The following is a 16727-nucleotide window of genomic DNA, read 5'->3' on the forward strand; positions in this document are numbered from 1 at the left end:
CTACAAGAACAACTAGCTTACACCTTCCAAAATGTCATTAACAAATAACAGAAAGCCAAGGCGAGATCTGGAAGGCTCTTGGATACAACTGTTCAATTCTGGCAAGAAAGGCAACGCAAACCCCCATCTGACAGCAAAGGATCTGTAGCAACTCTGATGCGACAGCAGTGGTGCTCCACTGTTCTACTGTGCAGCGTTGCCCTCACAAACATGATATATAGGCGTGGAAATCCATCAGAAGGAAACCGTGCACCCTTTTCCGAGTGTGGAAATAGGGCGCAGGGCCGAGCATGGTCTGCGCTGGGTTATGGAAAAAGAAAAAGGGACAGTGCACATCTGGTCAGATTTCATGTTTTTAGTTTTCTTCATATGAAGTAAAAGTTTACATCCTTCTACAGCATACTTATTGATTATTTGCTCAGTTTAAAAACAATTGCTAAAAGAAAACTATAAATGTGATGTATGCAAAACTAATAGCACATTTAAATAGGTTTTGTTATTTTAGGTATTCTGCAAACAGCAACCTTTATAAATAAAAGTAAAACTGATCAGAAATCAGAAATTAGCATACTGTTTCTCTTACAAGTGGACTGTGTATTTCCATAAGTGAAACCTTTTCAGGAAAAATGAAAGTCGATGTTAAAAGATTTTATTCCACCTTGAAGCATTTCTACTGGTTCATTCATCATTTTGACACAATGTGAAGAACATCTGCTAGTTTCAAATGTTGTGAAAAAGTGAAGAAGGGGGAACATGTGAGCCGGCGACAGTATCCTCACATACTGAGCCACCATATACCACCAGTTATTATCCTTTATTAAATCCTAGTATTTTTCTATTGCCTTAATTTTTTTTTTTAAATACCTCAGTAACGTACAACGTGCTGATAAACCGTGGTAATAAAAATAAGTAAAAAAATAAATACGTGGAAAATCAAAAGAGCGGGAAATCCTCACGTCGTTAATATTCATGACGGGAGGCGTGGCTACCATGCGTGCCTCATGAATATCAGGCGTGTGGGTTCGCCTCAGCGGCCCTGGTTGTCCAACATGGACCAGCGCGCTGCGATGTCTGTCAGGCTGCTCGAGCATGGTCTCCTCTCGAGTCTCTAAAGGGCCCAACCTGCTCCTGGGTCGAGGCGCTGTTTGAGGGCTGGTGTCGGCCGTGTGTGATGGGTGTGCGATGGGCGGCGTCGGGAGCAAAAACAAGGTGAGGAGTGTGTTTACCTCCGTGTACCTCACCCCTGTGACCGTAGTGTCCTCAGGCCGGTCGCTTCGCTCGTTCAGTGAGGGAAATGCGGGAGGAATAGACGAGTTCAGGCTGTGTGCGGACTGTAATTCTGTATAAATGGGGGAAACTGATGTATGAACTTGCTTAGGCTTGAAAAGGCTGCTTTCTCACAGCACGGGGGCAGAGAGGAGACCCCCTCAGGCTGGGGTTACTTCTGTGAGAGTCTGAATGAAGGACAGTCTCATATTCCTGCCTCTCGGTGTGTGTTACAGGTATGTGTAGCTAATGAATGCCGTGGGAGTCTGAGTAACCCCTCTGAGTTGCTGTGTGTTGTGTGGTTTGATATCTTTGTGTTGAGGCAGGCTTCAGTCTCACTGGTGGAGAAGAGATGTCTGCCCAGCAGGCAGCGCTTCCTGTCTCTCCGGGGTGGACATGTCCAAAGCAGTCCATTCAAACAGCGCAGTGTCCCACACGCAAAGCCCCACATCTGTGAGGAAACTCCGAGCCCAGAGATGGATCCTCTGCCTACGTCCACCTCCATGTTCCTGCCCGAGTTTCCTCATCGTGTGGGGAGAAATGTGCATTTGCAGGTACAAATGAATCTCTCATTAATTCCCCTTAAAACACTTCTGCATCTGAAGAAAGCTTCCTCTCAGCTTCTGCTGGCCGACATGGGGCAGTGGTGGCTCAGCGGCTAGAGCGCCGGGATATCGATAACAGGGTTGTGGGTTCGATTCCCAGGCTCGGCAAGCTGCCACTGTTGGGTCCTTGAGCAAGGCCCTTTACCCTCTCTGCTCCCCGGGCGCAGGAGTTGGCTGCCCACCGCTCTGGGTGTGTGTGTGTACTCACTGCCCCTAACACGTGTGTGTGTGTGAGTGTGTGTTCACTACCAGATGGGTTAAATGCGGAGGACACGTTTCGCTGTACAGTCCACACTGTACAGTGACAAATACGTGCACCTTTACCTTACCTTTACATCTTGGAAACTCGGCTTTCCAGGTTCCTCCCTTTCTCAGGGAGGAACACAGATGGCTGGAGCTAGTGCAGCCGGACCTGTTACCCTGCAGTCACTGTCGTTCCTGAGTTCTGTATGCAGTCGGGGGGAGCTAGGAACCACTGGTTTTGGTTCCTAGGGTTTTAGAAATGAACAGAACAAGACTTGGGTGCACACGTTTACGTTTTGGGGGCGATTCTGAAATAAACGGGGTCAAAAGTCTACACACAGGGTCAAAAAGATGCGTACATCCATTCAGATTGTATTGGTTCTTGTTAGGATGTTAGGAGAGGTAGGTCACATGGTTAGGGACAGCCACTGATTTGCCAAGGGAGCTCAGACGACGTCCCTTACCTGTGACTGCTGGCGGGAGGGTTAGTGGGAATGATGTGTCTTGCATTGCGTGTCTAAACTGCCTGAAACAGCGGCATCGATGTTGGTGTGGGCCCGTGTTGCCGTCTAGGGCAGAGTGAGCGAAGCAGATCACATGTAGGCTGACCTCTCTCGCTTTCTCTCTGTGGCTCCGAACTCAACTCAAACACACACACACGTAGTATAGAGTACCGAACTGACTCTCATGTTTGTTGCACCACGTACAGGGACAGTGTTTTATGTTGCGGGCTGGCCTTAGCTTCCCTTATTTTTTTCCTAGACATCTTAAGCATCATTCTGTCCTTCTGATTACATCCTCATCATTCTGTCAACTGCCTTCCTTTCAGATAACCGGCTTTATAGCTAAAGGCTCATTCGGCCCCATTCTGAAGGTGAAGGACTGGGCAAAAGACAAGACCTATGCTATTAAGGTGAAGCCCTCTTCTGTGAACATACACACACACACACACACACACAACCACTTTACTCCATGTTTGGGATGTACTGTTAAACTGTAGGTCTGTCATGTCCGTTTTTGTTGACTGCTAGGTTTTACCCAAATCAGAGGTTTTGAGACTTGGAGTTCTGGAGCAGTCCAAGGAGGAGGTCATAATCCAGGTGAGAGATTTGCTCGTACACAAGTGTGTTTCTCTGACTCCGTACCAAGCTGTTGGCTTAGAACAGGGTCTTTATTCATTATAATCTAAATGTAATAAATACTCTTATACACTTAGGGCCTAATAAGCTTGTTGTTGTTTTCTGACTAGTTTTTTTAAAGGTGCCACATAATGCATGTATTAGTATTTGTAATTGTTCTTTGATGTAAAAATATGAAATGTTCAAGAAATAACTTGAATCTGACAAAAGTAATAAATACAAATTCTATAAAAATGAACAAATGAAAATCAAACATTGATTTTGAACCATGCTTCTACAGAATTAATAAAAAAAATTAAACTCATTAAGCAGGCCTGGACAAAAATGATGTGACCAAAGGGACATGTTAAATCAAGGTGTGTCCACTAATTAGCATCACAGGTGTCTACAATCTTGTAATCAGTCAGTGGGCCTAAATATAGGGCTACAGGTAGTCACTGTGCTGTGTGGTGACATGGTGTGTACCACACTCGACATGGACCAGAGGAAGTGAAGGAAAGAGATGTTTCAGGAGATTAGAAAGAAAATTATAGACATGCATGTTAAAGGTAAAGGTTATAAGACCATCTCCAAGCAGTTTGATGTTCCTGTGACTACAGTTTTACATATTATTCAGAAATTTAAGAACCATGGGACTGTAGCCAAGCTCACTGGACGTGGCCGCAGGAGGACAATTGATGACAAATCAAAGAGAAGGATAATACAAATGGTAACAAAAGAGCCCAGAAAAACCTCTAAAGAGATTAAAGGTGAACTTCAAGCTCAAGGAACATCAGTGTCAGATCGCACCATCCATCCTTGTTTGAGCCAAAGTGGACTTCACGGGAGACGACCAAGGAAGACAGAAGATGAATCATAAAAAAGCCAGACTGGAATTTGCCAAACTACCAGGTGACAAGCCCCAAAGCTTCTGGGAGAATGTCCTATGGACAGATGGAACTTTTTGCCAAGGCACAAGAGCTCTATGTTCACAGATGGAAAAATGAAGCATATCAAGAAAAGAACACTTTGGAAAGAGCTGAAACATGTCGTCTGGAAAAGGCACCCTTCAAACCTGAGACAACTGGAGCAGTTTGCTCATGACGAGTGGGCCAGAATACCTGCTGAGAGTTGCAGAAGTCTCATTGACAGTTACAGGAATGGTTTGATTGCAGTAATGGCCTCAAAAGGTTGTGCAACAAAATATTAAGTGATTTTTGTCCAGGCCTGTTCTCATGAGTTTATTTTTTAAATAATTCTGTTGAAGCATGGTTGAAAAGCAATGTCTGACTTCCATTGGTTAATTTATTTAATAGCATTTTTATTTATTATTACTTTTGTCAGATTCAAGTTATTTCTGTGATCATTGTGGCTTTTTCTTTCATTGGCCAACAATTTCTTTCATTTCATTACCAACAATTTTGTCCACGTGTGTATAACCTGTTATTTTGTCTCACAGTGAAACAGGCTGATTTTCCTTTTATAATGGGCTTGTGTAGAAGTATAAGCTCTGCTTTTATTGACTGCTTTATGGCACTGCAACAGCCCACAGGAGCCACATGGCCTAGTCTAGCCTAGTCTATGCGGTATGGCATGAAGAGATGACCAGATAAGCTAGATTTAGCTTTTGGCCAATCAAAGGTATGCACGTGACGTCACAGGTGGCATAGGCCACCACTGCGGCCCCCGGCCGCTGAGTGGCAAAAAGACACACTGAGAGGCAGTGTTCAGTATGAATGCTGCTAAAACACAAAATCGAGAAAGAGCTGTTGTGCGATTGACTGTACAAACAGATTTAGCTGGAGATCAGAGCTCTTCTGGTCGTTTCTCACTACACATTGCTGTCCATGGACCATTGTTTTTTTTGGTAATTTGGATGTCCAATGGACTTTAACTTGAGCAGATACTCTCTTGTTTCATTCCTGTTTTTGGCCGTTTTCCCTAATAAATGCCATTTTGACGAATGCTTTGCCACTCAGTTCAACTAAAGGGGTCGTGTTCCACGCTTTCCTTGGCTGTCCGCTGTGTTTTCCCAGCTATCGGCTGTGCTCTACCGAGCAGTGTTTTTCCCTGCTATCAGCCATCACCAAGGACAGCTGGATTACTCTGAACTGCGCCTCCACAAGCTGTTAGCTTTTGCCTTAGCAACCACCCCCTTTTCTGGATTTAGCTTCCTGGCTCGCCGATTTGGGCTGCTCTTCTGTGGACACACCAGTACAGGCAAAGCTGTGGTCATGACAACTGGCAGAGTCTGGCAATGATGTGCATCCTGAGAAAAGACTCCCAAGTATCAACAACGCTGTATTCTCAGTGCCCTTTTCCACCTCACAGCTTTGATTAAGGCTTTTGGACTGGTCTGTGTACATTTTTGGGGTACAAGTTTGGGTATGTCGCTTCCATGTACCAAGCTCTCATTATTGAACTAAACCAGGGGAAATAAAGTTTACCATTCTATTGCACTTTTTATTGTTACAGTTTTTCATGAAAACTAATTATGGAAGGCCGAAACTTCAGTTTGCCATGGCAACATGACCCCTTTCTTACAGATCCACTCGGCAGAATACTTGGCAAGACAACAGATCCTAATTTAACCTTGTTGGTCTGTTCATATTAAGGTCGGAGGTCCAACCCTCATTTGATTTGTGTTGGGGCCAGCTGTCTGGTCACATCAGCCATTCTCTCATTGCATGCTCTTTTTTTGAACATTTCCTTAGAAATGCTGAACTCATGTCATAACAAGTCCATAACATTGTCCTCCTTCAGCGCTTGTGACTTCAGTGCTTCATCTCATCTGCTTTGTTGCCTGTTGCATTGTAGCGGCAGCTCAGGCACCCTTTCCTCCTCAGTCTGGAGGACTGTTGGCAGAGCCAGCGCAATCTCTTCATCAGTGAGTCGCTCAGTCCACATCCCACCCTCTACTCCCTCTGCCATCCCCTCTTCACCCTGACATGTGCTTTTCTGTGCTCTCCAAGTCTCAAGTTCCTTAGGTTCTCAACTGTATGTAGTAAAAATGACTTTAGGAGCCTGTTACTGCCATGTTGATCGAGAGCTGCACTCTCAAAATAATGACTGACTTTCTGGAAATGGCTTGAAATCTTTAGATCCAAACATTTATTATTCACTTCATTATCCGAGAAGCCAATCGTGTGGCAACAGTGAAATGCATATGGTCATGCAGATATGGACCAGCTTCATGGAAATGTTAACATCTGTCTCTAGAGTTTAAATAGACGGATATCCTAAAGAAAAGGCAACCAGTGAGCAGCAGATCTAAGGACAGAAACATTGTGTGGCAGCAGTCCAAATTTTTAGAAATGATGAGACCTTATAATGTCGACATTGACCCAAATCTCAAAGCAGTGTTTCCAATTCTAGTGGAATCCCTGCCATGAAGAATTTACCCAGTGTTACTGTAGTGTTTCTAATATCTTCCTCAGTGAGTGTAAGCCCTTGCTTTGAGACTCAAGTCAGAATTCTGACAGACCGCCACCAGAAACAGAAGAGAAATAATAAACAGTACTGTAAGTGCCTCTGGTTAAAGGCATCTACTAGATGCCGTAAATCGGGGGTGTCCAGTTTTACCCAGAGAGGGCTGAGGTGGCAGCAGGTTTTCATCTCGACCAGGCTGGAGGGCATCTAATCAGTTTGGACTGGGGAAGAATCAGGGCTGCGCTACACTATGAGTGATGCTATAGTAGAACCATGTTTGTTAACATAAAGAACCATTGTTGTTTGGGTCTTTTACAGGTTCTTCACACTCACTCATCTCTATGACAAAGAGGGTTCTATGGTATCACTCAATAAAACCATTTCTAGCACTTTTCTTTTTAAGAGTGTAGCTGGGTTAGAATGAAGACCTGCAGCCACATCAGCTCTTAAAAGATAAGATCGGACCCTCCTGCCATGAGTGAGAATGACATAATGAATTATTTAAGTGCATCGAAAGAATTACAATATCATGAAAAAGTTTCAATAATACAAAGGTAAACAGTGTAATATTTTATATTCATTACAGGTAAAATTACATCATTTTGCTCAAACAGAAAATGATGTCCAATACAAAAGAGTTTCTATGAGTTTTTCAGTCCAGAGAGTTGGCAGGCCAATAAAGCACAGTAATACCATGGGCAGGAAATCATTTGGTAGCAGTTTTGGCACTGTGGGCAGGCGCCAATCCCTGCTGGAAAAGGAAATCGACATATCTACAGAGCTTGTCAGCAGACTGTAGCATGAGGTGCTCTAAAATCTTCTAGTAGATGGCGGCGTTGACTTTGGACTTGATAAAACACAGTGGTCCAACACCAGCAGATGATATGGCACCTCAAACCTTCACAGACTGTGGAAAGTTTACACTGGACTTTAGACATCTTGGATTCTGTGCCTCTCCGCTCGGCCTCCAGACTCCAGGTCCTTGATTTCCAAGTTTCCTGCAAAAGAGGACTTTGGTCCACTTGGACTTTGGTCTGGTTCAGAAGTGCCTGCAGCAGTTGTAGCCCCTTTCCTGGAGTCTAGACCCTTTTGATGAACTGACACCAGCCTCAGACCAAGTCCTTGTATCGACTTTTCTTGACAATCCTCTCAAGGCTGTGGTCATCCGTGTTGCCTGTGCACCTTTTCCCACCACATTTCCCCTTTCAGGCAACTTTCCATTAATATGCTTTGATACAGCAATGACCTCCTGTGGCTTACCCCTTCCTTGTGGCGTCTTCCTTGTGATTGTGGTTGTGTGTGCTGAACTAGACTGAGAGATACTCTGTATTTATACTGTTTGAAAAGTAATTTACTCAAAGTCCAAATGAAAAATTGGAATAATTTGAGATACTAGATTTCTGATTTTATGAGCTATAAGCCATACTGGGGGGGAAAAAAGGCTTGAATATGTCACTTTGTGTAATGAATATAAAATGCAGTGTCTATGGAAGTATTTGTTCCTTGGATGAATTTAAAAAAAATGATGTGAAAGTGAAAACAGATTTCTATAGTTCTAAGTAATATCTGTTAAATTAATCAGCTAAATTGATGTCGCCGCCACCACCACCATGCTTCATAGTGGGGATGGTGCAGTGGTGCTCATGTGGTGACGTGCAGTGTTTGGTCTCTGCCATTCAAAGTGTTTAGTCTGATGGCCATTTTGGTCTTTGGTCTCTGACCTAAGAACCTTCTTCCACTTGACCTTGGAGTCTCCCACATGCCTTTGGCGAACTGTAGTGGATATCTAACCCACTCTCCCATAGAGCTTTGCCTGATCTCATCCATGTGAGCTGGTGAAGCCTGGTGGCCTCCCACACTAGTCTCTTTCTTGCACTGTCGGCCTGCTCTAGGCAGATTTACATGTGCCATTTTCATTCCATTTCTTAATGATTAATGTTCAGTGACTTGGATTGAGCTGTGTGAAGCGCTTTTTTTGTCTTCATGGTGTATTTATTGCCAGAACTACTGATTAACCAGTGGCTGGACCTTCCAGACAGGTGTAGTTATACCACAATCACTTGAGACACATTGAGTCTTGGGTGATCTCCATTTCACTAGCTGCAAGACTACTAGCACCAACTGCCTGGACCTGTTGCATTGGGTCCATCACTTTAAAACTGTCACTTATGAGACTGTTTATTTATTTACACTATATAATATATTTTAATTATTTAACATTGTGTTGTAGAAATGTGTTTACCCTCTGACATTTTTTGACACAAAGATGTATTGACCATGATTCCAGTTCTAAAAGCAAGGCGGAAACATCCAAGGGGACGAATCCTTCTATAGGCACTGTATGTGACGGTTTACCTTTATGAATTAAACAATGAACAAAAACTTTTTTCATGATATTTACATTTTCAGATGCGAATAGAACATTTTCATCCCAGAGACCCACATTACAGCAGCCCTGTAGACTCTGACCCTAATTTTTTTCTTGAATTCAAAGCGTCACCAATCAAAATGCCCTTCTACCTGTACCTGCCTAACACTCGCTGGTCATTTTATCAGATACTCCTACATTCTTAAAGAAATAAAGGTGCTTGAAATGGTACTTTGACTGAGAACCATGTTTGTACTAGAAGATCTGCGAGTGTGGAGAACTTTTGAATGGGTTCTTCAGACCTTTTAAAGGTTCTTTAATGGTACACTTACACATCTCTACTACACTCATGGATCTTAATGGAGCCAAAAGTGGTTCTTCTGTAGCACTCAACGAACCATTTTCTAAGACTGTACCCCGGACAAGATGTTATCTGTGAGAAGAACCATGCTGGGATGAGTGTATCAGTGCCACTGGGTTGAAGTAGCCCACCAGCCAACAGTGGTCCTGTGGTCAGAAACTGAAATAAAAAATCTAATAAGGGTTGATTGACACCATTTGTGGTGGACAGTAAGCACACACACAGTTTGAAAGCCCCAGAAACACAGCCGTGCCTGATACACTCATACTCTTGGCATTACGATGTTGATATCCATGGTAGCCCTGTGTTGGTCCCTCTTGGATGTATGGATGAGGTGGTGTGCAGCAACATATGGGCTACAACATACAACATATGGCCAGTAACTGTAAAGATTCTAAATTCACCTATAGGTATGTGTTTCTGATAAAATGGCCAGTAAGTGTGTGCACAATAAACAGTTCGTGTCATTTTTACATTATTCTGCCTCTTTGTTCGGTCAGTGTGTGACTACTGCAGCACCGGAGATCTGTACACTTACTGGACACTGACTGGCCAGTTTGCCGAAAAGGAGGTTCGGGTATTTGCTGCTGAACTCGGCAGTGCTCTAGGCGAGTGACCCGCACACACAGACGCACATCTGCACATCATTAGTTTAACAGACAAACTGCCCAAATTCCTGAACGACCTTCAGCTCACTCTTGATTTGACTTGATTTGACAGGTTTCCTGCATGACTTTGGGATCATGCACAGGGACGTGAAGGTATGAGCTCATGATACCAGTTTTCAGTCTAGTTCCTGTACCGTTGCTGATATGCAAATTAGTTGTTGTTTGTTTCTCTTGCAGATGGAGAACATCCTTTTAACAGAGCAAGGTAAACCTGTTCTGACTGCAGTACTCAATGTTAACATTAGAGGGCCTCACAGTAGCAGTGATGTGGAGAACACCGCAGTTGAAGGTTAAATTGCATTGGTGCATGGGAAACAATCGAGCCAGCCATTGCTTCTCTGTGTGACTGATGTGTGTGTAGAGACCAGTGAGGCAAGATTAGTCCTTTTTGCACAGGTAGTCTCCATATCTCTGCTACTTGATACTTGATACTATTTTATTTATTATGATCTGTATTCTGTTTGTGTTTGTTTGTTTGTTTATTAATTAATTAATTTAATTAATTACCCATTTTACCCAACCCACACATACTCTCCTGCTGTTCCTTGCAATTCTCCTGACACTGGGAGGAAGGGCGAAGACCAACACACACCTCCTCTGACACGTGCAAAGCCTCCGCCGATGCAGCGTCACCGGGCAACCAACGAGTACATGTAAAGTGCCCTGTACCCAGCTCTGATTCATCGGCCAGCAGACGCACACCTCATGTTCTGCACTGGAGTAATGTGGGGAGAATGTGCTACCCACCCTGGAATTGCACTCTCTTGAGGCTGCCGATGGCCAGCAGCATGACTGGGATTCAAACTAGCAATCCTCTGGTTCTAGTGACTGCGCCTTATTCCGCTGGACCACTCCGCCCCCCCCAATCTGATAAATCAACCCAATTCAGCCTAAAATGCCACCAGCAATACAAGATACTCAAGATCCCTGTAATGCATTTTTTGGGGGAAATTCTAATTTCAGAGATCAACAATGAAATGTTTTCTAGTAATAATATCAGATATATTATTTAATACAGATTATAAAAGTCATATTGCAGGGTGACATATATTTAATCTAATTTTGACCAGTGGTAGGTTACTGCAGGTTAACATGAATATCATTCTCTTTCTGTCATCCATACATACATTTTTACTAGTAAAAAAATCCAATTGCAGAGATATGCAGCTTTCTTTTGCAGGTAGAAACAGATCCAGGTCCATGAATGAATTCTGATCAGTGCAAATGCTTATTTAGTAATTCCAGTATGTCCCGAGCCATGCCACCTTGCAATCAGCAGCCAGAATCCGAGAGAGCACAATTGACTGTGCTTCCTCCGGGTGGGTAGATGGTGCCCCCTCCCCTCATCATGTTGGCCGGCACAGGCATCTGTTAGCAGATATGACCGAGCTGGGGACCCGGCACTTTACCCAGAACGTGAGGGCTGCCCAACAACAGCAGGTCTTGTAGATATATATGTATATATATATGTATATATATATATATATGTATATATGTATATATTTCTACAAGACCTGCTGTTGTGGAGACACTCTGAGTCAGTCTTCTAGCATCACCCTTTGGCTCTCAGAGTAACTCAGATCCCTATGCTTGACCATGAATTTCAGGAACTGACTCTTCACTCACTTACTTGGATAATTAATGTTGTTCTCTTTATGTCAGTGGTTTTAATGTTGTCTGATTGATGTAAGTTGCCACACAGCAAAAGGTAAAAACAGTGAGCTGAGGAGGATCCAGGTCCATAATGTAGGCAGCATCTATGCTGATGAACACAAAAGCTCACCTAATGCTGACAGACTGTCAGACTTTGTAGCCGCCTTCTGGGTTTTAATGTGCAGATCCATGCACTTGCGGCCAGTCGTTGTCTTCTAGGCCGCAAAGAATACCAATAGATGCTTCCTTACGAATACTTCCTTCCAAACATGAAAACTCCCACAGGATATATAATGGAGTATTTACCAAAGTGTCTATTTACAAGGGACTAATACAGCCTAGAGTATTTGTGGTTCATCACATAGTAGCTGAAAGCTGCTGTAATCTTTTCAGCAGGACGCAAGATTGTGCAGTAACTGACATGACGGGATGAAAAGCACAGAGGTACTCTACCACACCTCTTGTGTGACTGAAGTAAATCCAGGACAAAAATATTCTAAAGACTGAGATGGGAAAAAGCCCAGTCTTTGCCTTTTCTTTTCAAATGTCTCTGTTCTCAGCTCCGCTCAGGTACCCTTTTGTCAGTTTCTTCTGAGGCGGCTGAAACCTCTTTTCTCCTTTCCACCTGCAGAGGGAACAGTCTAGTATAGTAACACTATAGTTTACACTGTTAGGAAGCAGCAGCATTTGCCTTTAACTGTTTCTAAAATAGTGTGTGAGCCATTGGTGAAATATTCATGCTGTCTGATTTAGGTCACCTCCGCCTGGCTGATTTCGGCCTGTCTCGGCGGCTCGAGTGCGGGGAAAGAGCGTTTACAATCTGTGGGACGATACAATACATGGGTAAGATTCGACACACTGATCAACACAGATCTGTTCACACAGCTCTGCATTGATTTCCATCTCATGCTGACAGTGCTGTGTTGTACTGCCTTATTAAAAAATTCTGTTGTTTATTTGCTCTGTTCTGTTCATGAATAGCTCCTGAGGTCCTGGGTGGAGGTCCGTACGGTCATGCTGCAGACTGGTGGTCCCTTGGCATTTTGTTATATGCACTGGCTGCAGGAGAGGTGAGACCATTAAAACCATTATTTATTTATTTATTTGACTAATACACACACATATATATGTGTGTGTGTGTGTGTATATATATATATATATATATATATATATATATATATATATATATATATATATATATAAAATCAGAAACAATACACGCAAATTAATCTAAAGGTCCGTGCATCAGTGTTTGCCAGCTGCTTTGTTTCATCTGTAGTGCATGACGTTTAATGTCCTTACACTTAAACCATTCAAATAAACAAAATAAAGACAGCGTTCATAATGTCTGTTGACTTCTTAAACAGCCTATCGCCCGCCAGTGGGCCAAGAGTCTTATTACAAACTTCTATCACCAGAGAATAGCTCCACCAGTTTGTACAAAAGTCCCTGTAATTACTGAGTAATACACCTTAGTGTGTAGTAAGCCTTGGAATGCTAAGAGGTTTTAACCAGTGCTCTGCACCTCCGGTCCCGGAGGACCATAGTCCAGCATGGTCTGGGTGATTCCCCTTCTCAGACACCTGATCCAACTATTCTGGTGACTGCCAGGTTTCGTTGCTGTATTTGAGCAGAGAAATCAGCAAACTGTGCAGGCCTGACAACCCCTGACGCCTGATAAGCAGAGTATTTTGCTTATTTGAAACAGTATTTTAGTTTTAAAATAAGCAAATCTGCCAATGGAATAAGAATCTGACTATGGATGATCTGTGGAGAGCTGCACCTTTAGAACAGTGGTCACCAACACTGCTCCTAGAGATCTACCTTTAGACCAGTAGGAGATTTAGCTCCAATCCTCTTCAGCCTCCCCTGATTGATCTGATCCTGATCCTGATCCTGCTTTTAGAAGTTCTTGATTGGCTGAATGATGTTTAAGGTTTCAGTTGGAGATGAAATCTGATTGAAAGGTACATCTCCTGGTGAAGGGTTGGTGACTGGTCTAGAACATTTGCAAACCGTATAAAACTATGCCAGGGCGGGCTTTGAGTGGTTCAGCAGGCTAAGGGTGCGGCCTGCCATCAGCAGCCGGAACCTGAGAGAGCACAATTAGCCTTGCTCTCTTTTGGTGGATAGATAGCTCTCTTTCACCACATCACTTCACCAGTAATTAAATAAACTAATCAAATGTGTCTTGATCTTGACTAAAGATGATGCTCCCTATCACACTTTCACCTGACCTTTTCTTTCAGTTTCCTCTTCCACCAGAGGTAGACCACACCAGTATGCTGACCACGGTGACTGACCACTTGTATGAGATGCCTTCAAGCTTCAGTCCTGGACTGGCCCTGCTGCTTACAGAGGTACACACTCTGCACAGTTTCCTTCTTATTGTTTGTTTCTTCAGCCCAGACCCAGCCAATCGTAATCTCCCGCTCTGTGATCTTCTCTGAGGCCAGCTTCTGTGTAAGACTCCCACGCATCGCCTGCGCTGCCTGGAGCGCTTCAAAAGCCAGAGATTCTTCAGCGGCGTCTCCTTTGACTCACAAATGCTGACGAAGGCTCCCGTTCAGCCCATAATTCAGCTGAAGGACCATCCAGAGCGGCCCGAGAAATCAGCACGAGGTTTGACGTTCGAGCAGCTCCAGAATTTTGACTGTGATCTCCTTGACTCGCCCACAGATCTGTCCCAGAGCCTTGCAAACGCGGGAATAGACCACGATGCCCCAGGTTCCTGTAGTGACAAGGCAGAAAGCCAGCAAAAAGGTCTCTTTCCTCAGCTGCTGCTACGCGACAAGTAAAATAGCTAAAGTGATAGCTGAGAGACTGGATGCAACAGAGCCATCAGGCTGCTAAAGGGCAAGTGAGCTCAGATATATACAACTGTCAAACTGGCTGCAGGTAACCACTAAATCCTGACTAGACACTGCTTAGTTATTCAGATTTTGCAAGAGATGAGCAGAACCTAGGTGTTTATAGGTGAAGATGGAAGGAAAAGTTAGGGTACTAACTATAAAGCACATCTGAGCATGCATAACCATAAACCTACGCACTGTTAAATGAAATCAATTGGAACAGCAGGCGGTTTTGTTTTATATAGTGCGTAATGGAAAACCTTTAGGAAAGGACCTCTTGCACCACTACCTCTAGCACCGCTATCACCGCTATACTACTGGGAACTACTGGAATAGCAGTCAATTTTGTTTTTATAGCACAAAAATGTATTTTTTTACAAGAGTGAAAAGCCCACCTTCTGAATATTTCATCACGTTGTTTAGATTTTATAGAATTATTCATTTATTATTCATTTATTCATATAATTTTTTTAACACTGTGATATTAATGTACAACAACGTATGCTTTTGTTAATGTATGATGAGACGTATAATATGTATAAGCTGTGGCAAAAGAAAAACAGTAAAACAAGCTTATAACTTTTATATTTTATAGCCTGTGTAAATTATTATTGAACATAACCAAGCATCCAGAGTGGATCTAACTCTGCCTCACTGTGAAGCTCGAAATTGAACACTGCTGCCAAATTCTAGCTTACAGTGTCTGTAACTAGCATGTGACGCTAATGCTGCCTAACCACTGAAACTCCAGAGAACAACTTCAGTGTCTTTAGGATGAAAGATAATAATATGTTGAGTCCAGAATTCAGAATACAGGTGTCTTTACTAGACTCTTCACTAATCACTGAAGGGAGGGCCATTCTACCGCCCAGAGAGAGCAAGGCCAGTAGTACTCTCTTGAACTTCCAGTCATGGATGGCTGTGGACATACCTGAGGATCTAAGCATCTTCCCCCAGTTCCTCACTGTGGTAGTAAATGTGTGTTAAATGCAGTACAGATGCAGACCATGAATGGAGCTGGTAATCGGAATATCAATATTAAGGCAGCATAAGAGAGGGGGTGTGGACACAGATGTGACTAAAGAACTGCACCATTGAATACGCTCAGTTAAACCGTAGGTTACTGTTATAGTCATACCAGTTTCATGATGACTCAGGTAAAAGTAACTTTCCAAAAATGTCAGTTATCAAATAAAATGTATTTATATATAGCTGTTTAGCTTGTGAGGGATCATCAAGACTCACAAGGGGGGACCCATCCTCCTCTGGTCAAAACTACTTATAAATTATTGATAAAAAAATCTGTACAGCCACAAGACTGTTCTTCTGCTCAGGTGTGCTCATATAATGGTCATATAATATAACTAATGTAATCATAGTAGGGATGGTACGAGTAATGAGAGTAATTATGATGATGGTTAATGGTGGATATAATAATCATAATAATAGTAGCAAAGAGTTAGAGTCCATGTCAGCTTTAACGTAGTCGGTAGTAGTAATAGCAGTAGCAGGAAGGTAGGCAGCTGGTCTGACACGGGTAGCAGGGGAGCCTGGATGCAGCATCTTGTGATCTAAGTAATTGCGATAATTGCAGGTACTCAGGATCTTGCAGGTACTCATGAACGAGCCCAGTACGACGTACAAATGTAAAAAATACTTATAGAAATAGTTTGTCGAAAAAGTCAATTAACACAACTTATCACTTAGCCCCAAATCAGTCAATCAGCCAAGACATGTTGGAAATCTGGTGCATGCTTCTTTTAGTTTACAATGGGAGATGCTAGGCTTATATTGCTAATGGATCCTGGACTTAGACTGTCACCTATATAATTCTGTCAAATAACTACATTTACTTAAGCTACATCTTCATAACTTAACAGCCTACTCAGGTGGTCAAAATCCTACTAAATACTCAGAATGGCTGTCCCACCAATCAGATATCAAACATCATGGCTGATCGGCCACATCTGGGGTAAGCTATAAATGTTCCTCACTGTCTTCTGAGCAATAAAAGTGCTAAAATGAATAAATGCTACACAGTAAATGGCTATTAAATTAAACCCAGTACATTGTTAAGCAACTAAATGTTCATGACTGAAATCACTGAAATAGGTAACTATCGTTTTTAAAATACTCAGGAACAGGCAGTTCCATGGGAATGCTA

At 42.9% G+C, this 16727-nt stretch overlaps 1 protein-coding gene across 1 annotated transcript; it reads left to right on the forward strand.

Moving 5' to 3' along the window:
* Positions 1-1026: 1026 nt before the first annotated feature.
* Positions 1027-15148, forward strand: LOC140565973 (ribosomal protein S6 kinase-related protein-like). Its single transcript, XM_072692252.1, has 12 exons — positions 1027-1209; positions 1593-1820; positions 2944-3027; positions 3146-3214; positions 6050-6119; positions 9891-9998; positions 10111-10151; positions 10236-10263; positions 12465-12554; positions 12693-12781; positions 13961-14071; positions 14168-15148. Exons 1-12 carry the CDS (start codon positions 1183-1185, stop codon positions 14507-14509), a joined length of 1287 nt encoding a protein of 428 aa, XP_072548353.1. The 5' UTR covers positions 1027-1182; the 3' UTR covers positions 14510-15148.
* Positions 15149-16727: the final 1579 nt, after the last annotated feature.

Source organism: Salminus brasiliensis, chromosome 11 (assembly GCF_030463535.1).
Source record: "Salminus brasiliensis chromosome 11, fSalBra1.hap2, whole genome shotgun sequence".
Classification (NCBI taxonomy): Eukaryota; Metazoa; Chordata; class Actinopteri; order Characiformes; family Bryconidae; genus Salminus; species Salminus brasiliensis.